The sequence below is a fragment of the Spermophilus citellus genome (assembly GCF_964194105.1).
Source record: "Spermophilus citellus genome assembly, chromosome: 18".
Classification (NCBI taxonomy): Eukaryota; Metazoa; Chordata; class Mammalia; order Rodentia; family Sciuridae; genus Spermophilus; species Spermophilus citellus.
In genome coordinates, this window is record NC_138200.1 from 40,185,239 (window position 1) to 40,213,169 (window position 27,931).

The window sequence follows — 27,931 nt, forward strand, 5'->3', positions numbered from 1 at the left end:
AGCCCTTAAAGCAAAGATGTTTTTTATAACGTGCGGCTGCAAAAGGCCTCTCAATTCTAAGATTTGACAATCCGCTGTCTGCCAAAGAGAAGAGGGCAAGTCAGAGTGTCTGAAATATATATGGGTTAAATTTCCTCCATTGAGACATTATGGCACTTACATGATTTTTAATTAAGAAGGTAAACACCCTAACATTTATTTAAAAAAAAAAAAAAACAACAACACTTAGCACACTTGTTAAGAGTATACATATTTTTGGAGTTGAAAAAGTCAATAAAAGGTAAAATCATTCTGATTTTAATGTTCATGTACATATGTTCACTGGTTACTGCTTTGCATTTAATTTAAGACAGCCTTTTTAATAAGCAGAAAATGTGCATTTTTATATTGTTTAAATTTTAATATGGATTTTTGTTCAAAACAACACAGACATTCAGGCTACTTGTAAATGATACAAGATTTTTTGCTAATGAGGCATTATGTAGAACATATGCAAAAATCACAACTCAGTCTTCCAAAATAGACCACAACAACAGGAAAAAACATGATTTTAATAAAAAGGAGCAGCACTGGGCTTTTACTTCAAAGCAATTAAAGGCTTTGGATAACCAAAAGTTTATGTCAAACTGATGCCAAACCAAACTGGTCTATTAAACACATACTATGAAGAGTTTCTGTAATATTCTATGAAAAGGCTCTCTGCCATAAATATCAAGCACTGCCATTCTGAAGATTACAACTATGTTAGGTTCATGTTTGAGAACAAGGGGTCCAACATCCAGATCAGACTTCTAGAATTTCAAATCTGAAATAATGTATCCGTGAAAGAGAAGTTTAAATATGTTTTCCATTTTGTGATTTTTCTCTACAGTAAATTATACCAAGTTTTATACTCTCCCTAAATTTTTTTCAACAGTTTTCCATTAGTCTCAAAAAATTGCTGTTATACATAAAATTTTGAGCTATGTGTAAACATATTTTTAAAAAATAGCCTTGAAAGTTCTTATTTTAACTTATTTCTTCAGTTTCAAAAATATTTCAAGAAACGATATGCTACTCACTATAGATACTCTTCCTTCTAAGGAAATGACATGTAAATTTTCACTTTTATAAATTCAGTAAGCTAGGATAAAAACTGATTTATTTTCCTGACCTCTGCAACAAAAGTTCCTTGGCCTGTAATACCAATTTTGTTTCCACTTATAATTCTTGGTATCACAGAAAAGACTGCTTATTTTGTTTATATGGATAACACAGGCCCCTGAGGAAGCCCTTCTTTTGTTTTTTAAGGTTAGCTCCTCTATAAGTACATGTTGGTACTCTTACTGGCAATATTTATAGTAGAAAAGCATGTGTCCTTGTCTATCACTCTCTTTCTGCTGCTGCTCTGACCCAGGATTGAAGGACTTTTGGATCTCCTTTTCAATTAACACTGAAAGTCTAGCTCTGACGATCATATCCATCTGGAAAAAGGATCAGTTAACATAGTCCATCTGACTGTCTGGGAATATGAGAAAAATAACAAGGAAGGTACTCCCTGATAACCTTGCAATAATGGTTGAATACAGCAGATAAGGATGGGCCCCAAGCTTGAGCTTGGCTTATGTGAACTTTTGTATTTAGATAATGTCTGAATTCTGGCTGTTAGCAATCACATTAAGATCATTACATTCAGTGAAGGGGTCTTGTTCTCTCTGGCACTGTACCTTATAAGGAACCATTTCTTGTTTTTTCCAAGAAGGTTGAATCTAAATCAGTTCCTCTTCCCAGGGAAACATAGGTCACACCTAGACAATCATGATTTAAAGTCAGGGTTCAAATTAAGTATAATGTAAACATGTCTAATTAAAATTTAAATATGTTTACATTTAAATATAATTAAATATAATTCTCAAAAATATTCATGTTTCTTTTGCTGTGCATTTAGGAGGGTATATAATGTTACTAGTTATTAGGCTTTCTTATACAATTCAATTTTACACATAAATATTAGAGGTTATGCTACACTTCTAACTTTTCTTTCTTTCTTTTTTTTTTTTTGGTTCTGGGGATTTAACCCAGGGATGCTTTACCACTAAGTCATATCCCCACCCTTTTTTATTTTTTATTTTGAGACAAGGGCTGACTAAGTTGCTCAGGGCCTTACTAAGTTCTGAGGCTGGCCTTGAATGCAGGATCCCTCTGCTTCAGATTCTCAAGGAGCTGAGATTATAGGATGTGCCACTGTGCCCAATTAAATCTTTTTTTTTAATTTAATTTTTTGTAGTTGTAGTTGAACATAGCATCTTTATTTTATTTATTTATGTTTATGTGGTGCTGAGGATCAAACCCAGGGCCTCGCACATTCGAGGTGAGCACTCTACCGCTGAGCCATAACCCTAGGCCATAAATCTTTTAAGTATAAAGCTTTTGATATATGTTTTAGCTCACTTTACATTTTTAAACAAGTTTGATGATATGCTTCTTTTCTTAGCTTCTTCATATGCTACCATGTAAGGTTAGTTTGTTAAAAGAGGGTAAACACTGAATGTGAAACGAAACACTAGGAAATCTTTGTTTTTCTAAATAAGAATCCAGCCACATATGCATAACATCAGACACATTGGAAAGGGGGAAAGAAAAGTGGAACTCTGTCTGGTTTAAGAAACAATGAGATTAATGAAATACAAAAGAGATATAGCAACTAAATCCAAGGTGTAGACCTTATTTGGATTCTAATTCAGTAGAAAGACATCTTTAGGAATGTTTGAATATAAAGAGTAGAAAGACATCTTTAGGAATGTTTGAATATAAACTGGTTATTAGATTATATGAAAGAATGGCAATTAATTTTGTCAGGTGTGACAGTGGCATGGTGATTATGTTTTAAAAAATTCCCTATCAGAAAGAGATACATACGAAAGTATCTGAGTGACATATCTGGCTGAGGCTAATTAATGGAGGAAAATAAAGGTGAAGGGGTTTATGTAATAAGATGGGTAACATGTTAATAATTGTTAAAGCCGAGTGATAGATTCAATATGCTACTATCTCTGATTTGGGGTATGCTTAGTCAAAACAATAAAAAATTAAAGGAAAAAAAAAAGCCATAAAGGGAGAAAGATAATTCAAGAAAGAATTCGGTAAAAGGATAAAGTCTTGTTGAAAGCACAATATCCAAGCATAAATACTATACTTTATAAAATGTCCAAAATGCAGTGGTGGCAAAATGCCTTTAGGGCAACTACTGATGGGTCCCATCATCCTCCACAATAATCAACAGATCAACGCCAACTTTGGATTTGAGGAGAGGTAACATCTTTGAGATCACCAACTGTAACCGTATTATCGAATTTACTACCTTTTAAGGTTGAAAAAAATCTTAAATGTGCTAGACTTGTATATAAGGTAAATCAACAGATAAAATCTTATACCCCGTATTTCTTTCAGTAACTACAATGAAATGACATTAACTTCCTGTGATTTTAGCAAAGGAAGCAAATAAACAGAGAACATATGACGAGGGCAGTTTCCACCAATCAGAACCTGTAAAGGGGCAGGTTAGGGAAAATAGCCCTAACATGAGAGTTGTTGATAGTAGTTAGTAGGTCTAAAGTAGGCCTATAGAAATAATGTTAAGTAAAAAATGATTTTTAAATAGTCTAGATAAATGTATCCTTTTACAGACATGATAAACTATTTTAAACTAATTCTGACCTTATCAAAATGGTATTTCTATTTTAACATACCTTTGATCTGTAGCTTGCTGCTCACGAAGCTGAAGAAGAGATAACTCAATTTCATTTTCTTTCCTCCTCAACTGAGTTTTCAGGATCTCAGCCAAATGCTCTAACTCTTCTATCTGGCCTCTTTGTGACTGAATAACATTTTCTCTGAAATAAAAAGCCTTCTAAGAATCTGTAGTTGAGGAAAATTTGTAGTATTTAAGATCAGTGCAAAGATATTTCTTCATAATAAAGAGCAAGCAAAAGTTAAAAAGTTTAGCTTAATTGCCTCTGCACACAGTGAAATAGTAGCAGATTGAATGTGATGATTTGGAAATACATATGGAACAATTCAAGATATTGCTTTTTAACAAGATAATAACGCAATGGATTGGACTTTGGTTTAATTCAATTCTATTGATCACCTGTTGTGTACTCTCAATCCGGTCTTCAGATAATTAATGTGCCTTTCTTCTTTCATATATTCACATCTGCCTATATCACCCAAATTAACACTTCAGAGAGGATGGCGGGAAATTTGCCAAACATAACGTGGTGGTCTCTGGCATGCATTTATCTTTTTCTTCTGTGTCTGATGGTATCCCAGTGCAATGAGCCTCAGGAAATTGGTACGAACTCTGATTTCTCAGCTGATTATCAGGTAATAAATTATGTCAAATCTTTTATTTTCTTACAGGCTAATCATTACTATAACTGATATTTAAAATATTCAAAAGGAAACATTTTAAGCCCATATTATTCTTAAGCAGCTGTCTAAACTATCTACTTTTTGTGTCATGTTCTCTTTCCCCATTTAGTGTTGTTTTGCTTTCATGACAATTCAGGTGAAAGTCTATAGGTAAACTAGAACCTTATCTTCATTTGGTTAACTCAAAAGACACCGAAACCATGAGGCTTTGATTAACTGGGAAAGAAACCTAAATGTTGCAGAAGTAACTTTTTTGAAACCATGATATGATGAAGAATGCAATACCATAGAATCATAGGGAAACAATATCTGAAATCCATATGTATCTGATAAGTTCAGACTTTTAAGCCTCTCCTCCCAATTCCTTTTTATTTATTTTTTTAAACCACAAAAAGGGCTGATTCAGGATCTAAAAAAAAAAAGAAAAAAGTTACCTGTGATTTTCTGGGAATGAAAATGTTGCCTCTAAAGTTTATACTACTCTAAATGATTGGATGCCATGCCATTCCTTTGGGGGTAAAATTAGAATAAAGAAGACTATTTTATAAGCCCTTTCATTGATGTAGTGGATAAGTTATTCATTTCCCTTATTTTACTGAAAACATGTCATGTAATACCTGTTATTACCCCTCAGAACTAGCTGTATTTTAGTGAAGCAAATTATTTAGACATACCCCATTTTTGTTTACAATAAAGGAAAGGAAGGGATCAAAATAAGACATGATCAATAAACAAAGTTCTAAAATAACCATGAAAAAGAATACATACAAATTTCTTATTTCTCCTCTGGCTTCTTCAAGTAAACTATTGCCATATTTTGTAAGCACAGGTTGTACAGTTTCTGCTACATCTACATCTTGGAGTCTTATACCTAAAAATATAGGAATAAAATATGATTATAGAAGGGAAGTTTAAAATCTCCTTTATTTGCTATCATAAGATATTTACAATATAATAAAATCTCTTGTTAAGTATTAAGACATATGTGCTCCATTGTATAGAGAATTAGAAATACAATGCCAAAGAGAATATTAGATCTCACCTGCAGTAGGTATTAAATAAAATAAAGCAGCAACTGTTGCCCATTTAACAAATAATACTATGAAAACCAAATTACCTAGGAATAATTTGATTTAGAACTCCTGCAGTAATTTCTGAAAAAAATTTCTAGTCTTTTCAATGTAAACTAAAATTTGAAGGAAAAAGTTTTCAAAAACTTAACTTTTTTTGTGTTAATGATTTTTTAAAATTTTAAAATCATTCCAATTTGTTGACCCTAAGTCAGCATGTCGCCTATACTTTGTTATTCTAGCTAAATAAGAAAATTCATATTTTAGGAAAGATGATTTGAGACTAGATTGATAGTATTTCTTTAAATAAGACATTTCCCTCTTGCATTTAAATTATAATTTTAAAAATTATAACTTAATAAAAATAGTTATATATGCTGGCTCAGCTACTTGGGGGGCTGAAGCAGGAGGATCATTTGACACTGGGAGTTTAAGGCCAGCCTGGGCAACACGAGTGAGACCCTGTTTCTTAAAAAGTTATATGCAATTTTACAAGGATATTCCCATTATTAAAAATGAGACATACTTTCAGTTATATTAATTACTTTACATTTATGGAATAATTAAACTATTAAAGTTTAAGGTAAAGGATGACAAATGATAGAGATTTTTAAATTGAGCATAGTCCCAGATATAAAACTCTTTTCTTTAGAAAAGTTTACTTTCAAAAAAAATGAATGTTATTTTATTATTTAAATTGATAGATAAAATTGTATTTGCCATCTGCATGATGTTTTGATGTACATACACATTGTTATAAATTAGAACTGTAATTAGAATAATAAAACTATTTCTTGCTCTTTCCAATATGTTCAATATCTATTGCTGTACTAGCTTAAAGAATAAAAAAGGTGGAGCTGGGGTTGTGGCTCAGTGGTGGAATGCTTGCCTAGCATGTATGAGGCACTGGGTTCAATTCTCAGCACCCCATATAAATAAATGAAAAAGATAAAGGCCCATATGTCTCAAAAAATAATTAAAAAAAAAAGAACAGAAAAGGCTCTGCCTAACACATTCAAATATTTTAGTATGATGGAATTTGCCAGTTAAATTATTTTGGCAATAATCCTAATTTTTAAGCTTTTCCTACATCAATCAAGGGAAAATTCAACATTACCAGCATGGTTTAAAAAAATACTCAAAATATATCTTAAAATTAACAGTTTCATGGTGATTTGCTAATAGTTATATTTTAAAACACATAAACTTTACAAATTTTTGTTCCACTCATTGTTCACAACAAGAATTGTGTTTGCATAGTATCAACCACAATCAAGCCAGTGTTTTTCATCCATTATCCCAAAGCACAAATAGAAAATGACAGTTATTTGTACAGCAGTTTGATAGTAAAGGCTTCCCATGGCTAGAGAGGGTTTGGGTTCTGGTCTAGTCCCTGAACGTTGAGATATTCCTGACAAGTCTGGCCTTAATCCCAGCCTCAGAGGCAGTCCTCAAAGGCAGAGCTGAGGTATCAACTTTGGTAATGATGCCCCAGCTTTACTCAGAAAAATAGTGATTAAGAAAGTATTCATCACTAATGTTTTGTGCAACTTCCCTGTTCTGGACTCTATGTTTAGTAAAAAAAAAAGGTCTGGGTCATTAAGAGTGTACAATCATAAAGAGAAATTTAAGCTTTGTAGTCAAACTTTCATGAATGTTTTTGTTTTTTGGCAGTGTCCGGCAAATGCTCCACCATTGAGCTACATCCCAAGCCCCTCTATTGATTGATCTCTTCTATTTAAATAATAATTCATATACTAGATCAGCTTGTCATTTTAGTCTAAAAAGTATTTTTATTTGATATGTAAAGAAAACTAAATTTCAGACATTATTTTTATTTCGTATAAAAGACCTCGCAGACCAAAGATATCATCTTGACCACTTATATTCTGACTAAATTAGAGAATAAATGACTTTTTAAAGTTAAAATAATTTATTGTAGACCTACAAAAGCTTCACCTCTTATCTAATCTGGTATTATTATCATTCCGTTTTATAGATGGGAAAAATGAGGCTGGAGGTCAGCTGTTCTCTTCCATATAAAAAAAGGTAATTAATGACAGTATGTATTTTCTGATTTATAATTCATTATGCTTACTTTGGTTATATTCAAAGTTGACCGCAATCTCACATAGCTAGGAACAGCCAACCCCTTTCATCCTGCAGCTGCCTCCTGCCTGTGTGATGGCCTTACTGACTTCAAAGGAACTCTATCTATGGAACAGATAGTGTTAACATTTTGGTTTGGAGAGAAAGCTACAACAAATTTTTCTCTCCTTATGTTCATATGTTTTTTTCCTTCCTCAATAAATTGAAAGTACAGTTTTGCATGATTTTTAAATTCCTGAAGGTGTTTGATCTTTATGTGAAGCATATTCCAAACAAAAATCAATTATCTCCTTCTGCAGTAGATGAAATTTTAAAAAGTTACTTAAGGGCTGAGGATGTAATTCAATGGTAGAATGCTCGCCTAGCATGTGAAAAGCCCTAGGTTCAATCCCTAGTACCACCAAAAAAAAAAAAAAAAAAAAAAAAAAGTTTATTTATTTTTAGTTCTGTTATAATAAGGTTTGTCTGTGGATAGAGAGAATTGGGAATTTTTATTAGAAATATTTAAATTTATACTGAGTCCTATCTTGGCAATTCAATTGCTTTGTAATATGGGTAAATTTTAGGTTATTCATTTTTAAAATGAAGAAAACAATTGACCTGTGATTATTTTTACAGATGGAAAAGACTTTTATAAAGGTCACTTGGAGATTTTTTGGGAAGTATTAGGAATTGAACCTACAGCTCATCCATGTTAGGCAAGTACTCTACCACTAAGCTATATCCCCAGCCCACTTCAATACTTTTTATTTTATATGTAAAGAAAACTCAAGTTTATAATGATTAGGAGAGTTTTTTAAGGTGATCAGCTAGTAAGTGGAGGAGAAAGAACCCAACTTTTTAAATTCTTAGTTATACACATAGTCCACTGTCACACTGCTTCCACAAAACAAGAAAGATTTCAATACTTCTTGGTACTGGGTACTGAATCCAGGATGCCCTATCACTGAGCTGCAGCCCTAGAATTTTTATTTTTTTCTTTTTAGACAGAGTCTAGCTAGGCTGACCTCAAACTTGGAATCCTTCTGCTTCAGCCTTCTGAGTAGCTGGGATTACAGGTGTGTACTCACCACACTTGGCCACTTTTGCAAATTTTATAAAAGGTTTTGGATGAAAAAGTTTAATGTGATCATTCAAAAAAATGTGGCCACATATAAGCAAACTAGCTGATCTCCCCCACTTGTCTGAGTTAATGTGATTTCTATTTTTTTTAATATTTTATTTTTTAGTTGTAGTTGGACACAATACCTTTATTTTATTTATTTATTTTTATGTGATGCTGAGGATCGAACCCAGGGCCTTGTATATGCTAGATGAGCGCTCAACCACTGAGCCACAACCCCAGCCTGATTTCTATTCTTAATATAAAAAATCAACTAAAAAGAACCAACTCTTAAATAAAATGATCTTCATGACAATATTATGATTTTATCAAAGAGCAAGCTCAAAACTAATTTCTATCTCTTTTGATAGTTAAAACATGTAAAATATAGAAATAAAACTTTTTGTGTCTGTATGAAAGAATCTATTACAGGACTTAAATTTAGGGTTTGCTGAAAGTCTCCATTTACCTTTCCTGGAGCACTCCTGTAAGCCTGCATTTTCGTTTGCTTTTCTACGCCCAGTGTTAACACGAGACTGTACATAATTGTATGGCCTGTAACCTTGGATTTGAAGGTGCTGTTTGGCTGAAATTAGTCTGTTTTTGAGGACTTCATTTTGTCTTTCAAGCTCATGAACTTTCTCTTGCAGCTGCTCAATCATTTCTTCCATCTCCACATCTCGTCCCAGCCGCTTGGGGCCGCCACCAACCCGCTCATATCTTTTCTTGTCATTAACTAGCCGTATTAACTTGGTGGCCATTCTAGGGAAATAATAAAAAGATGAAAAGGAATGTGAGAAGTCAGCATAAAATGCATTCTGTTGAAAGGAACATAATCACTGTGAAGACTTCAGTGCAGAACCTGAATAATAAATTTCAGGTTTTGATGTAACTATTACTGCCTGTGAAGAATCCTTTGATGATAATTGAAACCACTGGGCAACAATCTGCTTTATAGCACTGACAAATAACAGTTTCCTAAGGCTTATCATTTAAGGTTAGTAAAGAGAGGACACATATTTACTCCATATGTTCCTGAAATGCAATTTTTAACGCATGACCTTATATAGGAATGCTGTATGCACTTAAATGTAGTTACAGATTGTGGATATGGTGGGTTATATCTGCAATCCACAGTAAGTTAAAACTTTTGAAAAGTGTATTAAGACTGTGCAACATTTTGGTAATATACTGTTTTCAGTTTCTATAGGATTAAGATATATTATAAATATAAAAATGTTAGAATGCATAGATGCACACATATAAAGCTCAATGAAAATTTCAAAAGAAACCAAAATGCACCATTAAATCTTGCTTAGTCCTCAAGAAACACTTGAGTTTAATGGTAGAAAATAGTGAGATGTAAAAAGTATCATTTTAATGCCACTTTTAAATTTAGAATTAAATTGTACTTTGACATCTCAGGAGTTTATACCTTTGATTCTTTTAAGTTTTGATAAAAACTGGTTAGACAGAACAAAAGACAGAAAGGGCACATGGGGGTGATGTAATATACACGTTCGGAAAACATGCCTGACAGTGAATGGAAAAATCTTGGCAGGACAAGAAAGAAAAGGTGGCTTTGATGAGACACACAAGTTCAAGACTTTACAAAATTGGTCGCACATCTTCAATAGCTGATTCTAGTTTATAGTGAATCTATTTTTATAAAGGCCCAGACAGGAGATTGAAAATAAAAACACACTTCATTTTTCTTTAAATGGGGTTTGCTTTATTTTAGCATGGTTATGGACAGAAGCTTTTACTTAAGAGAACAAAAGTGAAATAAAAAAATCCTTAATAGCTTTGGGATGTCACAGAACAACCTTTTTTTTTTTTTTTTTTTGCCCTAAGCAGAGTCCTCTGTAAATCGGTAGTAATACATGTCTATCTACACTTCTGGTTACTCGGCCTGCAGCATGTGGCATCAGGGAGAGCTATGCATAACATAATCAGTTAAGATTGTTTTCTTTTTCCCTTGAGGCACATCCATTAAGCATGCTTTATAAGGGATATAGGATAATAAAAACCAAGATCCAAGAGTACCACAAACATCCTAGTAAAATAATCAATGGATTAGTTCCTTTTCCACCTAATCCAGAGAATGATATATCATTGGAAAATCTGGCCAGGTATTCTAGTCCATCAAAGCCACCTTCTATCTTGCCCTTTAATATTAGAGTTCAGGGTGCTAAGCTCCACCCAATGTCCTATCCATAAAAATAAGGTAGTTATCCAAATGAGATGTCAATCTAAATCCTTGAGTCTACTGTAACACAGATTGTTACACAGAGATACAGATTATGGTCAAAAGAAGAGATCATATTTAACATGAAAAAGCACTCAATATCCAAAGAAATGACCTTAATTTTTAAGGCAAGAGAAGCACATCAAAAGTGTCTTTCCATTTTTTATGCTGACCTTCAAGCAAACTTTATTAGGAAGCATAATTTTTTGTGTGTCCAGTAATAGAAATACTTTTCATGTGATTTGATTATTTTACGACATTGATGAATCTTAAGTAATCTGGTAAAGTTCGAGTACTTATTTAAAAAGGTGGTTTTTAAAAAATCTATATTTATGCAAAAGAAAGAGATACTAATCTAAGGATAAGTTTAAACATGATTCTACCTATGTATTTAAGTCACTGTCAGGGGTCTAAGACTGAGAAGAAATTTCGAGTTTTGGGTCAAAGAGTTCATGGGATCACTACTCTTATAGCTGAGTTAAATAAAGTCCCTGGAGGTTAAATGGCTTGAACATACCATAGGCTAGTGGCAGAGAGATAATGGAACACACATATACAACTTGACTCCTAGCGTAGTCCTTTTCCCATGAAACTACATGGCTCATTATTAAGTTATTTTTTATTTTCTGGGTAGGACAAATTATTAACGAAGTCAAGATTGTGAATTCAATTTTTTTTTTTTTTTTTTTTTTTACTGCCCAATTAGGCTTACAAAGAGAAAAAAAAATATTTAGTGGTCACAAACTATATGCCTCATTCTGCTTGGCTGACATGGATGTTACTGGACAGAAAGGGGTTCAGGCAAACTTTGAGAACTTTTTGAGATTATTACTCAAAAACCAACTCCAAGTAAAAGGCAGGGCAGTGGGTTGCTAAAACAAAAGCCACAGAGTAAAAAGTGAACTGGAGTCACTTCTTCAGGATGAATTCTAATCCCTATCTTCTTTCTTCAATGGCTCTCTCACCTTTCCTTTGAACCTAGATCATAAATATGAATAAGACTTGCTCATGCTTACAAATGTGAATGTACGTTTTTATTTTTAATGTCATACATTCAGTAGATAGGCACAGTATTTCTGAATAAGAAAGAATTAAAGAATATCTATTCTTAAGACATCAGTCTTGCATAAACTTTTTGCACATAAATAAAAAATGACAATACTTTTTCAGCACACAGTGGAGATCCTTGAAAATATAGACTAACCTAAGCTAATTTAAACATGTTCTAGAGACGGAAGTGATGTTTTCATTAATAAACCCCACAAATCTTAAAGGAACATGTATTCTAATGAGTTGTAATAGTTAATTATTTTTTTAAACTTTTATTTTAAAATGATGACATTTTAAAAAACAAATGCTCTGGCCATTTGCTTATTAAACTATAAATATTAAACCAAAAGTTATTTATAGATATGATATACTCATGGCACTCTTAGCTATTAGCTTGCTCTCTTCATTCAAATAGCAAGTTCAGACATAATAAACACAATCTTTTCGGCTTATTATTCTGGTTTGTAAGATTTTCCATTTTTAAAAATTCTATTTATTTACAACATGCCTGTTCCAAAAGAGATTGAAGGTGGGGTTTTCAATTAAGTTTATAAAAAAGCATATCCTCCAAACTTTACAGAGTCGAGAAAAAAAAGCTAAAAGCTTTTTATCATAACCTTTTAATTTTATCTTCTTGCTTACGGGCATGCTGTTTAAGTAAAATGTTCTCATCATGCAAACGCAAAAATCTGTCTTCCAGTTCTTCACGACTGACACGTGATATTGCTTGGCGAGACTTCATTGTCCGAGTAGTTGAAGTTTCTGCAAAAATGCCAAGGTAATTAATTATGGGATTACTTAACATAGTCTTTAAAAATGATAACTATTGGTATTAAAATAATCTCTGATGAATTCAGATTTTTCCTTTGTGATCTACAAGGAAGATTTTTTTAGAAATATTATATAGCAATTGTTCACAATAATAAAGAGTGAGAGTAAGAATCTTGTGATTAGTACTTTATATCTAGTATTAGGGATTTGAGCAAAAATAGCATTTATTAAAAAATATATTCAAATAATCATTCTTTCAGACTATAAGATGGAACTCAGATTCAATAGGCTTTTCAATTTATATGCTGAATGCTGTAAGAATCAAATCAGAAAAGTCAAAGAGTGCCTGGGCTGCAGGAGTAATTCAGTGGTCGAGCATTTGTTTAGCAAACGTGAGTCCTAGAGTTCTATCTCTAGTGACAAGGGTGCATGCACAAACATGTTAGAGTATCTGAAAGTATTTATTTATATATTTTTTACAAAGGCAAGAGTTAGAATAATTTGGTGAACACAATGATTAAAACTTTTTTGAGTCATGGGTGTTAAGCTACAAAAAACAAACTGCAATACAAGACCAACCCCTCCCCTTAAAACCCCTAAAATTTAAAAATTTGTCATTGGAAAGCTTCACAGATCATTTCTCTCCAAGCTATTTTTTAAAAATATTTATTTTTTTAGTTATAGGTGGACACAATATCTCTGTATTTTCATGTGGGGCTGAGGATCGAACCCAGTGCCTCATGCATGCGAGGCGAGTGCTCTCCCTCTGAGCCATAATCCCAGCCCCTTTCCAAGCTATTTTAATAGACAGAACTTTCATACACTTTGAGCATGCATATATCTTTTCACATGTTTAAATTTGGTACTTTCCATATCTTTGTGAAATACATCAATTTTCTATAATTGTTCAATAAAAACAAAGAAAAATCTGACAGAGATTAAAGTCTGATGGTGGTAATGGAGGACAAGAACTGAACTTCAACAGTATGAAAATCCAATAAATAGCTTTGCAGTCTTAAAATTTATTTGTATTTGAATACCTGATACTCCCTGAAAGATCTAAAGCAAAACTTACATACTATTCACTTTTAACAATAAAGTACATTATATGTATTTTAATTTACTAAAAAATTTATCTTTTTTTAGTAAATAATACATTAACTATCTTTCTGAGATAGTTAAAGGTAGTCATTTACACTCTTCTGATTAGATGGTACATGAGGATTCCTTAGTGGAATATGTTTTAAATCCCTAGGTTTTTCAATAGTAAATGTAGTGTCGCCAGAGAGTATGGCTGACACATTATTTGTACACACAAATATAAACATTGCTCTCTATTTAAAATTGTTCTTTAAAGCAGTGTTTTCTTCCTTAATTTGAAAGTGCTCTTTAACTCTATAGCAACCATTAAGTGATAAAAGGATTAAAAAAAACCCTTTAATGTATATTAATTTGATAAAAAAAACTCACTATCACTTGCATAAACAAGCCATGTTGAGATACTCTACTTGAAAGGCAAAAATTTTTAAATATGGCATTTCCTCTTGTATAAAACTTAAACATAAAGAAATGTTTTAATGGTGAATGTGATTTAAACCAGGCAATTTGGTTTGGAGGCATGATACTCTCTATGTAGTTTCTACTGATGTGTAGAATTTTAAAAAGATGATTTATAACAATTCTTTATCAGAATAGAGGGGGATCTTGCATTTGCTATGAGCTGTTGATAATTGATGCGTGCAGTAAAATACCATATGTGTTCCAAACTCTCCATCTTGTTTAGTCCAATCAAGAGCTATATAGTTACTTAAATGGTTTGGTTTGTATGAATATCAGAATACTTTAAATTAAAAGTAAAGAAATCACTGATCAAAGTTCATAACTGTAATAAATAACAGCTGGCCATACCTTGTAACCCTCCTGCTCCAAAGAGGTTTAGACCTATATCTTTCACAGGCAGGTCTCCTGCAGTCTCATCAGTTGGACCAGACATGGCCTATCTGTGGAGAAACGAAAATTCAAATAAACTCTTCCCAAGTTATTACATTAAGCATGCAATGGAATGAACCAAATAAAACGAATAAGGGACCAGAACTTTAATGGACATCTTATTGCCCACATGTGCTGCTTGAAGAAGATGAAAGCTTCTATTCTAAAAGTAATACTACATTCAATCATGGAGACAGTGTTTCTTTCAACAGTGTATTTCCTATAGTTTGCTTAGGAAATGAGGTAAGATTATCATTCTTCCTTTTCTCTTTTTTCTTCTATGTGAAAAACGATTAAACTTCCAAATATAAGAAATATTTCCTTTCTAGCTCCCTTCTTCTCCACAAAAATATTGTGGAAAAATATTGAATCAGGAACTTAATCCAAATGGTTGTTCTATTATTTAACTGCTCATCAAACCATGCAACCCATTTGAGATTCAGTTCCTTATTTAAAAAGTGAAGTAAATAATACCTCAAAGGTATTGTAAAAATAAGTGAGATGATAAATTGAAAGCATTTAGCCCATGTGCTTGGGATGTCAATGATACTGGAATACTAATTTTTTGCTTGATGCACAGATGAATGGGGAGTTTCAAGTTTGGTGAAAATGGTTTCAAAAATTCATCAGTTGGTATTGCTTTTGTTACATCCTGCCTTTATCTCGAGACAAAGGTTGCAGGGATTAGCTATCACAACATATATAGACTATCCAGCTAATTTTAGTATTTACAGTTCGTATTCTTTACAGACATTCGCCACAGCAACTTTATTTTGTATCTGGATATGAATGGTCCATAAGATGTATAGTATGCAAAAAGGGGGAAAAAAGGATTTTATATTTTCATTTTGATGTACCTGAGAAGTTAAATGCAAACTGCTAATGAAGATACCTTAAGGCAGAGGTTTTCAAGTTCTATAATGTTAAGACTAATGTAGCAAGCTTATTTGTCTTGTTCACTTCTTTATTCTTAGAGGCTGGCATAGAGCTTAGTACATTCAGAGAGCAGGCATTCACTGGATAGTTGTTTGAATGAATGAATGAATGAATGAAGTTCATGGAGCTTTCAGGGTCCAAAAACTGAGATGTTTTTGCAAATTTTGTATGTATATGTGTGGATGCAATATGCTTTAGGGAGTGGATTCATAATTTTCATTGTAACTCCAAAAAGTTGAGAACCACTGCAATTTTGTGGGATAGAAACAGGTAATGGATGAATGCCTGGGAGATCAACTACTTCTTTTAGAAACTTTGCTACAAAAAAAAACAAACGTCATTTTTAGGACTTAAATTATTAAGATTTTAAATCACAGGCCACCCATGAAACTTGACTACTTTTCCATGATAGAGTAAAGGTTAATTTTATAGGACTACTGATGAAGGTGATGATGGTGTTCACATTTACTGAATGCTCACACTGTTTAGAACATGCACTGTTTTCTGTTTAATTAATTTACTATTTTGAATTAATTAAATTACCCACAATATCCTTGTGATACTGTTACTCAAATGAGTCCTGCTTTACAAATGAGGAAGTTGAGATAGATCAGGTAACTTGTCTAACATCACTAATCTAGGAAGTTGTCTGGTGATATTTTGGGTTGTCACAACTGGGAAGGGGAGGTGTACTGGACTCTAGTGGGGTAGATGTTAGGGATGAGACTAAACATTTTGTGGTGCATAGCATCCATGATAATCCCATCCAAAATGTTAATAGTGCAGGGGTCGAGAAACCCTGCATGTTGTGGGAACACCTTTACAACAGCTCCCACTCTACCTTCTTGCTCACTCCACTCCACTTCACTTATATTGCCCTCTACTTTCCACAAGCCCACCATACCCTAGTGTTGTTCAAAGCCTTTGCATTGGCTGGCTCCTTTGGAGTTGAGCTTAGATATAAAACTTTCCCTGACCATCCTATGTTAGAGTAGTCGTCTTCCCAATTTCTTCGGGGTTTATTTCTTTTATGGCAATAGCCTTTATCTGAAAAATATTTCATTTGTTTACTAGTTTATCGTGTCCCCTAATTAAGTATAAACATCTTCTGGTGTGCATTGAGGTTCATAGTATGGAAGTGTCTTGTCCTATGGTGGGCGCTAAAGTTTGTATTTACTGAATGCATAAATGAATATCAGCCACTGAGACCAAAATGGTAAACAAAGTCCTTGCCTTTACGGCATTAACGGGTTATAGAAGTAGTGAGACAATAAACAGGTAATAAAGTAATAATAGGGCACTCACTCAAGGTGTTTAGGGTCCACCAAGCAATTCTGAACACAGGGTAAGTGAGTGAAGTGTGTATGTGACCTTCTACTTGAAGGATGTGGATAGGGACCGCAACTCTCATTAGGTAGGCTTTAGAGCTGGGATACAAAATTTCGGACCACTCCTGGGCGTGGGGATAAAGGGCGGGTTGTGATGCAGGCCTGAGTTATGTGGAGGTGTCTCGGCGGGGCTGCTTTTCACGCAAGATCTCCAGGGTCTTCTCCAGACCGCAAAGCATACCCCAGGACCCTGGCCGGTGTTGCAGCGTTAGGGTCCGCTAGCCTCGTCCACCCCCGACACCCCCCAGAGTACTCACCACCACTCTCGCCCGGCCGATAGCTACCGTTGCTATGGCGCCGACAGCTTGTCGGCCGGCCGGCCGAGAGGAGCACGGGAAAAACATGGCAGGCCCCGTTGCCCCCTGGGAAATGTAGTTCTTCGCGGTCTCCAGGCCTCCTGTTTGCTGCGTAGCGGACTACCCTGGGTCCGCTGTCGGACCGGGGAAATTCTGCTCTGAAGCCCGAGGCGCTCGCGGGTGTCGCGCGGTGCATCCTGGGAGTGGTAGTTCTCAAGGTTCTGAGGGCGCATGGCGCTGGATAGAAGCAGAACGCCGAGAGAACTACACGCAGGAGGCGGGGCCCAGGGCCAGGCATTTACGCGGCTCGCGGTGGCGAAGGCGGCTTTAGTGGCAACATGAAGCGCACACAGACCGCGGAGGAACGAGAGCGCGAAGCTAAGGTACGTCGGCCTTCCCTAGGTCTGGGATTCTTGCTCCGCTGGGAGCTAGAGGCAGGGAACCGGAAGGGCTTGCTTTGATGATGAGCGGATGCACGGTGTTAAACCAAGGGATGACAGGGCCTTGTCTGCAAGGATCCTGGAGACTTGGGCTGCGTGTGCGTGTGTGTGCGTGTGCGCGCGCGCGTGTGTTGTATATTCGTGTTGCTTAGGATGCAGGCCGAGTCCCGTTGGACCAGCTCAGGAATGAGAATCGAGACACCCAGTCCCTTGTTCTATTTCTGCACCTATTCTGTGGTTAAATTTGTAGCCGCCCTTGTGCCTCAGTTTCCTGGACTCTCAGATGACGGTGATCACACCAGCTGTGCTTTCTCATTCCAACATGGTCTCTGAGGACTGAGAGCTGGATGAAATATCGTGCGGTCAGATGTGTTTATTTGGAACAGTTGTCTCAGTGGACAGCTGATACAGCCTGTGCCTTCAGCACTGTGGTATGAATCTTTGACCACATTCTTATTCACTACCTTTGTTGTACGGGTTCTGGTAGTTGCTATTCCATGGGATGACAACAACAATGATAAAAGCGATAGAGATCTATGTATTTATTTACTTACTTTCAGCATTTATTGTGTGTCCGGCACCTGTGTTTGGTGCACATTTGTATTATTTCATATTCTTATCACAACAGATTACAAGATAGATATGATACAGATGGCTTATCAACAGTCCTGTTTCGAAAATTAAGACTTGAGACTCAGAAGAAGAATCCCCCCCCCCCGCCCCCCAGTTGGGTTCTACTGATTTCTGTAAGCATATTGGGAACCTACCTGTCTACTTTTTCCACCTCCACTACCTTGCATCGGATTACCATTATATCTTTAATGAACTGTTGGAACAGCCTACTCTTAGACTGTATACTCTAACTTAATACTCTGTTTCCCTGTCCCCCAATAATTAGTTCTTTCATACTGTAGAGAGTTGAGTTTTTCCCCCCCCCCCAAATTCAAATCTAATTATATCCCTTTCCTCATTACTTACTCTGCCAATCACCTGTTTAAAAATTACCATGTCCTTCTGTTACTCTTTGGATAAGAACAAAACTTCACATAATCTAAAAGAATCCTGCATGGTCTGGGTCTTATCCACAACTTCCTTGGGCATAACTCTTTGCTCTCTGTCTATCAGACACTTTGGCCTTCTTGAAAGTCCCTCTTTCCTGTAGTTCATCTTCTCACAGGGTCTTTGCACATGCTATTGGGTGCTTGCTCTGTGTTAGGCAAATATTGGCAGTGAGCATCAGTGGTAAATAAAGCAGGTACAGTTCTTGCTTTCATGGAATTTAGTCTTACAGTTGAATCTGTCTTAGGGCAGTACACCTGAGGATTTAAAACATCAAATCTGGTCTATAATGACCTGAATTACAGTAACATTTCATAAGAGACCTGAAGTTTCTATACTTGAGTTTCCATATGATAGAGTTAATATACTAAAGATGGCATAAAGAGGGGGGAGACCTTTCTGTATTAGTCTTCAAAGTTGAAGGAAACAAATGTTATATATTGGCATGATGCACTTTCTCACCTTTCAGGTTGATTTTTTTTTCTTTTTTTTTTTGGTACCAGAGATTGAAATTAGGGGCTCTTTTTTATTTTTTATTTTGAGACAGAGTCTTGCTAAGTTGTTTAGGGTCTCGATAAATTGTTGAGCCTGGCTTTGAACTTGCTATCCTTTTGCCTCAGGTCACAGGGATTACAGGTATGTGCTACTATGCCCAGCTCAGGTTGAATTTTAGAGTTATTCATGTATTCTGTGAAGACTGATTGAGCATCTATGAGTTGCTATACACTGGGATTATAATTTTGGCTAAGGTAGACTTCCTAGTCCAAAAGAAGCCTTACTCTATTGAAACTATAACCATTGCCTGTGAGGTAGTTGTTCATGTTATCCCTATTTTACAGGTGTGGGAACTGAGGCTTGTAGAAGTTGTGACTTGCTCAGGGCAACTTGGTTGCTAGGGTATGTAGGAAACACAAATTGTTCTTTTGACTTCAGCTTCAAAACTTTTCCCCATTTTCTCCTTGGAAACATGGTGAATTGATAGAGCAAGTTTTCTTTCTATTGCCTTTTAAAAAATTCTTTTATTTTTACTTAAAAATTGTTTGCTCATGAAAATTAGTTCTCTTTAAATATAGGAAGTTGTTTTAAATCTTAAATAGAAAATGTCTAATTACTCATTCTCTTTTCTACTTTTTAACTTTGTTGAGGCATAATTTATGCACAGTAATTTAAAAACCATTTATCATGTACCATTTGAGTTTTGACAGATGTATACACATGCAAAACTAGCACAGTTGGCATTAAGAACATTTCTATCCCTTCTAAAAATTTCCCCTTACTATTTGCAGCCAATTTCTTCATCTACTTTGGCCCTTAGTCAACCAGTAACATCTTTTATGTCATTATGTAAGAGTCTGTATTTTCTAGGATCTCATATAAATGGAAGCATACAGATATTCTCTTGGGTCTTTTTTCATTCAGCATAATGACTTTGGAGATTGATCCATGTTATTGTGTCTACCAGTAGTTTATTCCTTTACATTGCTGAGTAATAGGCTACTATGTAGATGTATCAAAATTGTTTATTCATTTACCTTTGCTGGACATTTGGATTATTTCTAGTTTTGGGTTATTATGAAAAAAATTGCTATAAAATATATATAAATCTTTTTGATTTCATTTATATCCCTAGGCAACCACCTGTTCTCTAGATTTGCCTTTTTTTGGACTTTTTTGTATAAATGGAATTATATTCCAAGTGATCTTTTGTGTTTGGCTCGTTTTATCTAGAATAATGTGTTTGAGGTTTATCCACATTGTAGCACATATCAATGCTTCATTCCTTTTAATTACCCAGTAAATAGCATTCATATATCTAAATATATCAAATTTTGTTTATTTGTTTATCAGTTGATACATATTGAGTGGCTTCAAATTTTGGCTATTATGAAAAATGCTATCATGAGCAATTACATCCTAGTTTATGTGTGGACATATATTTTCATTCTTCATAGGTAGAAAACTAGAAGTGGAATTGCTAGTCATAATGTAAATAAATGTGTTTTAACATTTTAAGAAACTGTTAGACTATTTTCCAGCTTGGTTCTATTTTACATTCCCATCACCAATTTTGAGTTACAATTTCTCTGTCCTTGACAACACTTATTATTGTCTGTCTTTTTACTGAAGCCATGATAGTGATTGTGAAGTGGTATCTCATCGTGGCATTGATTTGCATTTCTGATGGCTAATAATGTGGAGCATCTTCTCATGTGCTTACCGATCACATGTCTAATTTCCTTTGGAAAGTGTCTATTCAAAATCTTTGTGCATTTTTTTTTTTTTTGGCAGATTGTCTGTGTTCTTGTTAAGTTTTGGGAGTTCTTTATATTTTCTAGATACAAGTCCTGACAAGGTATAAGTTTTGCAAACATTATCTGCCATTCTTTGAGTTTACTTAATGTTTTTTAATAAAGAGAGATTTATCAATATTTCTTTTTATGATTCATCCTTTTTGTGTAATATCTATGAAAGCTTTATTCCAGAGTTACAAAGATGTCATGTTTGCTTTTTAAATTAAACTTTGTCATTCCCATAATGGGTAATTACTTTTGGTACTCCTTTTCTCTTTGAAATAATGTAGATTGTATTTTCTTCTTTGTGATTGCTTATGCTGTAGACTTTTATGCAGTTTTCAAGTCTGGAGGGTGATTGAAGAAAGTTGGACTAAATAGGTAACTTTCCATGATAAAATTACTTAATTTGTCTTAAAGCCTAAGAGCATGCATTTTTAAAAATAATTTTTCTTGTAAAGTATATAGCAGAATAGTCCAGATTAGTATTGATGGCCTGAGTTAGACTGTGGTTTCTATTGTTTGATTGCTGTTGGAACAGGGTTTTCACACCTAGTATCTCAGTTTCCCCAGCCAGAAAATGAGACAAGAATGGATGCTTTTGTGGATTGTTGTGAGGCCCTAAAATGATTAAGTTTGGCCACTGGGCCACAACAGAGTAGGTATGGCTTTTGACTGAATTTGGTTAACCGAGAGGACTTCTATTTTTTTTTTTTTCAGATGAAATGATTTATTATTTGGAAATAATTTAAAACTTAAAGAACACCTGCAAAAATAGAACATAGGCCTCTCATAGACTTATTGTCTGGATTTACAAGTTAACGCCTTGCTCTCTTAGCTTTATTGGGGATGCCTTTCCCTCTCCCTCCCTTCTTCCCTCTCTTTCTCTCTCTCTCTCCCTCCCTGTACATATGAACTGTTACTCTTTATTACTGTTTTTACATTTTTGAGGTGTGGGGGATTGAACCCAGGGCCTTGAACATGGTAGGTAAGCTGTCTACCACTGAACTACACCCAGCCTTATTAGTATTCTTTTTAAGAACTGCTACAGAGTAAGTAGGAGACATCAGCCCTCTTTACCACTAAATAGTTCTACATGTGTTTCCTAATAGCAAGGACTACATATAAACGTCAATTATCAATTTCAGAAAAGTTTTTATATTAATGTAATACTGTTATTTAATCCAAAGGACATGTTCATATTTTGCTAATTGTCATAATACTCTCTTTTATAAAGCATCCCCAGCCCAGGCACCAATCCAGAATCATACATACCTTTAGTTGTTATGTCTCTTTGATCTCTTCTCCTTTAATCTGGTTTCCTTTAATGTCATTTAAATCGATTTCTTATCATTTCCTTGTCCTTCAAGCTATCTACAATTTCTGATAAGTACAGGCCATTTGTTCTGTAGAATGGCCGTGTATTCTTATTTGTCTGATTTTTTTTTTAATGATTGGATGTAGATTATGCATTTTTGGCATGGACAGTTTTGAGGAATGATGTAGCATTAGAGATCATAAATTTATAGCCCACATAGTTATCCTAGTGTGATAAAAGTATTCTATTTGGCTGAGATGAAGGTGGTTGAAAGTTTCAAAATAATTTTCTAATATTTAAATGTTGAGGGATTTCACATAAAAATCTAGATACTTGACTCTCTTGAAGCCTAGAGTATCTGGTAACACTGCGCACGCGTTTCCCTATGACAGCTGAATGGGAGTGACTCCTTTCAATGGCAGATGTGCATTCCATTTTGCCACAGTCCACTCTGCCCCTTCAGGCCCAGTACAGCAGTACCCCGATTTCCATGGCTTTGCTTTCGGTGGCTTCAGCTACCCACCATCAACCATGGTCCCAAAATATTGACATTTGTCTTCATGCTTTAAAGAGACAGTGTTTACAAAACCTTTTATTACAGTGTTTTGTTATATTTTATTAATGTTGTTAATCTGATATTGTGCCTGATTTTTGAATTAAAGTTTTATCATAGTATGTATTTATAGTAAATGTAAGGTTCAATACTATCCTGGGTTTCAAGTATCCTCATGTGTGGGGGGGGTGATGTCTCAGAACGTATTCCCTGTAAATAAGGGGGGGAACAACTGTGTAGTAGTTCAGAGTATGAGGCAAACTCCTAGAATTGAATTCTACTCTATCACTTACTTCAGCGATCAACTTAACTTCTCTGTACCTCAGTTTCTTCATCTATTAAATTGCAGTGAGATAGTTGTAGTGGGGATTAAACTGTATATATGTATAGCAACTAGAACATTCCTGATATATAGTAAAAATAAACACTGTTATTATCACCCTTAACTTGCTGTCATCATCATCATCACCTCCACTACCTTTTGGACCCTCGTAGATATTTATCCTAAATTCAGAACACTCATTCTGTAAACTTGTGTTAGGTGTCCGTTCAGGCAAACTGATTCAACTGGGGTTCCATTAACTTTTCTCCTGAGTATACAAAATGGTATTGGTTGTGTACCACCCTTTGAAAAGCTGAAATAATAGTTACTCAGCCATTTTCTGTGTTCTGTGGTTCAGATGAAATTAAGTTCTTCATCTTAACACTGGAGACATGTGGGTAAAGATAGCAGATATATCCCATGGAACTGGCTGTCTGTGGAAGATATAATGTACTAACAGCAGAATAGTGAGCTTCATCACCAAAGCAGGACATGGTAACAAGTGGTATCTAACATGGTCTGTCCAGAGGTCATGGAGCTCCTTCCTTAGAAAGATGTATTTCATGGCTGGGCGTGGTGTATGCCTGAAATCTTGGCAGTTGGGGAGGCTGAGGTGGGAGGATCACAAGTTCAAAGCCAGCCTCAGCAAAAGCAAGACACTAAGCAACTCAATGAGATCCTGTCTCTGAATAAAATACAAAATAGGGTAGAGGATGTGGCTCAGTGGTGGAGTGCCCCTGAGTTCAATCCCTGGTACCTCCCCCAAAAGATGTTATTTCATGTGGTCTAGTGGGAGGGTGTCATAGAATCCTTTCCTAAGATCTTCTTAAAGATCTTACCCTGTGAGAGGTCTGGTCTTCTTTAGAGGTTTCGTAGAAATATTAAAATATTTAGAAATATTAAAACTGTTTTATGGAATAAAAAGGTGTGTATGTTGAATTTCAAATTATATTTAATGATTTTTATTCTGACTTGGGGTAGATAATCTTTTAAAATATTAAAAACAGAAATAGTTTATTACTAAAATAATAAATATCTTTAATAAGAACATTTAATAATTTTTTAAAAATAATGTACATAATTTTCCCAGTGAAAGAAAACATCTAGAATAAACTGTTTTAAATAAAATCATTTAAAAAGTCTTCTACCTTTGGTGATAGTTATCTGAATATCATTTAATAAAATAAACCTTTAATTATAAGATTTATTGAGGTATAAAAAATAATAACTCAGTAAAAGAAAGTTGGTTATTTATATATGTGCCCACTGGGTGTTTTTACCTTATTTAATTTTTTTGTGGTTTGACATTTTTGTAAGGCCCTGAGAAGGTTCTTTTGGCCACTGCCTTTACCTGGGTGGGCATGCATTATATCACAATTTATCTGATGGTACTTTAGGAAACTAAATAGAGGACATTTTTGGTAGTAGGACAGTGTAAGGATGAAAAAAAAAAAACTGAGTTTCTTCTGTACTCTCAGAATGCTCTGTGACCAAGTGTGTGGGGGGGCATTCCCCACACACCTGTAAGCCATCAGTTCTGCAGCAGCCATCCACTGAGTGTCCTCTAATTCATTCATCTGTGTCCCTGTGTACTTGGAGGTAGGGTCAGACTCATGGGTTGAAGGCTGCCCACCCTCTTCAGATGCCCGTGGCCAGCCTCAGCTTGTTTTACCTGTGCTCCTGATTGACTGGATATATGTTAGGGTTCCCAAGATCCCCACCTTGGATTCCCTTAATTTGCTGGAGTGGATCACAGAACTCAGAACTTCCTTATGTTTACTGTTGATTAGAAAAGATATTACCAAGCCTACAGATGAATGCAAGCCAGATGGAGGAGAAGTAGGTGTGGAGGAAGGCGAGCAGAGCTTCCATGCCTGCTGTTTGCACGTGTAACCACCCTCCAGAAACTCTCCAAACCCAGTTCTTTGGAGTTTTTATGAAAGCTTCGTTACATATGTGTGCCTGATTATATCACTAGCCATTGGTAACCAGCTCAACTCGCAGCTTCTCTCCCTTCCCTTGAGGTTGGGTGATGAGGCTGAAAGTCCCAACTTTCTAATCCTGGTCACAGGAGGTCTTTCCTGTGATCAGCACCATCCTGAAGCTACTATAAGATCCGAAAGAGGTGGTACCTCTCTTTGCCCATCATAAGGGTCACAGCCAACGCCCCAGTAACAAGAGACAGGTTAACAAGAGAAAAGCCTGTTTTATTTAGTTATACTTTATTAATTTACTTAATCACCATTTTACCAGACAGGATGCTTAGGATGTATGAAAAATGAAGAGCCATATAGAAATGTGATTGGATAAAACAGTGTGATCTGATGAGATAGGCTGAACTGGGAATGTTCCGAAAGCCCTGCCTGTTAGATTCTTCTTGGCCTCTCTGTGAAGCATTCCTTCCTCCCAGGTGTGGAGCAGGACCACCTCTGAAGTGAGGGCCTTATTATCTGTGGGTAGGTCACAGACCCTCTTTCTGGCCAGTTGATACACATAAAGATAAGAGAAGGTTAGAGTGATATTTTTAGGCTGTATGGCTTGCTGTGGGGAGAAGGAGTGCAAGTTATCATGACCCATGACACACCTTGGGTCTATTTTTGACTCACTTGAGGTGAGAAGGGGTGAGAGATGGATATGGGTGGTGATGGCGGGGGTGGAGGGAGAAACAGACAGACCTTGGTTCTAAGGCAGCTTCTAAAGCCTTCCAGTATCCTTTGGTTTGAAGTACTCAGTGTGTGAAATACTTTAGAATATTATTGTTGTTGTTATCTTTTCTGCAGTGCTTGGGATGGTCCTTAGGTATACTAAGCAAGCACTCTGCCACTGAGCTGTACCCCAGTCCTGGGGATGTTATTTTCTAAGCTCTGACACTAGTAGGGAGGGGCTGCCAGGCACCAGTCAGTTCATTAGCATACAGAATACTCTTGTCACTCTCAGAGTACAAGGGTTTAGAAGTTGTATGTCTGGCAACTGGGGTGAAGACCAGATGAATATATTTCACAATCCCATGGCCAATGACCAAGAGACTTAAAAAGAAAAAAATAAAGGTAGAAACCTCACTTGACAGATTCTACTCCTCCCCCCTTCTCTATCCATCTTTGTTTTTGCTTAATCTCTTCTTCAGTGTAAGTCAACCTTTAATCACCATTTTGTAGGTTTTATTGTCCTCTGTAATGAAAGAAGGGTTAGTTTATTTGATCATAGTTTCCAGACCACTTTAATTACCTTTCTTAATAAGCTCAAGAATTGGGTAACAGGGAGTTGTTACTTTGTGTTAATTCCAAGTCTGTTTCTTTATCATCCTAGTGTCCCTTTTGAAAACTGAATTTGCTGTTCAAACAGTCCTAGACACTTTGAACAACCATTAGGTTCCCTGAGGATAGCATTTGGGTCTAATTCATCCTTTTATCACTCTTTTGGACCTGGCAGAGAGTCTTTCACATTGGAGATGCTAATAAGTATCTGTTGAAGAAAGATTGAGTGGTTGAAAGCCTCTAGCATTTGATGTATGATACCCTCAATGAGGACAATACTGGCTGCTGATTAGATTTATTGTGGTTGAGTTTATTGATACAGGTTTTGGCAGTTAGATTATATGCTCCAAAAGATTAGGGACCTTTTTTTTTTTTTTTAAGTTTGTCATTTTTAGCACTTAATGTTTTGCCGGGCACATAGTAGGTATTCTATAAATATTTACTAAATGAGTAGGCTTTGTTAATAGTGAGTGATGGAACTGGAACTTGAGAGAAATAATGGAAAGTGGTAAGTGCTTTATGGATTTTAAGTTACTTAACAGGTATAGATATTAATTTTGAGAAGTAAGCAATGGTCAGCAATGGTTTCTTTCTTCATTTTCAAGTTGAAAACACTAGTTTACCAGGCTTTGTGTATTTTATTTTTTATGGAATATTTCCCAATAAAGTTTTATTTAAAATGTGACTTTTTGACTTCTCTGAAAAAAGGAACTTTATTGAGAAGCTGGTACTTTGGGAAACTTAAAGAAAAGGCATAGTTTAGAGAAGGTGAATTTAGAGTTCTGCTAAGCTCTTTCATTTCATCTTCTGTTATAAACTGGTTTTGTGTTGTTTTACAAAATTGTTGCACTGGTTGATTTCAAAATGTAAGCCTGGAGGAATCTTGGGGACTACTGGGCCGGATCTGGGTATGTTTAGGAGATTAAGATTTTCATCAGTAGGAACTTGTTTCAGACATTTGTCCTTGGCATGATGTTTGCAAGGTTAACACATTTGAAAGCTAAATCTTGAATAGGTGCTCCCGTCTTGCAGCTTTTAAAACATCTTATTTTATTGTGGTAAGAAACAGGAGATCTTTGCTATCAACACATTTTTTTCAGTGTCCATATAATATTGTTAACTGTAGACACAGTGTTGCCTCGCAGATCTCTAACTCTTTTTTTTTTTTTATTGGTTGTTCACAAAATTACAAAGCTCTTGACATATCATATTTCATACATTAGATTGAAGTGGGTTATGAACCCCCAATTTTACCCCAAATACAGATTGCAGAATCACATAGGTTACACATCCACAATTTTACATAATGCCCTATTAGTGAC

At 35.3% G+C, this 27,931-nt stretch overlaps 2 protein-coding genes across 4 annotated transcripts in view; one reads left to right on the forward strand and one right to left on the reverse strand.

Annotated features, from left to right (window-relative positions):
- Window positions 1-17,457, reverse strand: part of RPGRIP1L (RPGRIP1 like) — a 101,508-nt gene extending 84,051 nt beyond the window's left edge. Inside the window, exons 1-6 of the mRNA XM_081275883.1 lie at window positions 17,334-17,457; window positions 14,672-14,763; window positions 12,610-12,754; window positions 9,164-9,456; window positions 5,182-5,284; window positions 3,729-3,872 (exon numbers count right to left, since the gene is read on the reverse strand). Of these exons, the coding sequence (XP_081132009.1) occupies window positions 3,729-3,872; window positions 5,182-5,284; window positions 9,164-9,456; window positions 12,610-12,754; window positions 14,672-14,756 (770 nt within the window). The 5' untranslated portion in view covers window positions 14,757-14,763; window positions 17,334-17,457. The remainder of the gene's footprint in view (window positions 1-3,728; window positions 3,873-5,181; window positions 5,285-9,163; window positions 9,457-12,609; window positions 12,755-14,671; window positions 14,764-17,333) is intronic.
- A 145-nt stretch (window positions 17,458-17,602) lies between these two features.
- Window positions 17,603-27,931, forward strand: part of FTO (FTO alpha-ketoglutarate dependent dioxygenase) — a 374,809-nt gene continuing 364,480 nt past the window's right edge. For all 3 annotated transcript variants that reach the window (XM_081275884.1, XM_081275885.1, XM_081275886.1), the window contains exon 1: window positions 17,603-17,755. In XM_081275884.1, the coding sequence (XP_081132010.1) occupies window positions 17,711-17,755 (45 nt within the window). In that variant the 5' untranslated portion in view covers window positions 17,603-17,710. The remainder of the gene's footprint in view (window positions 17,756-27,931) is intronic.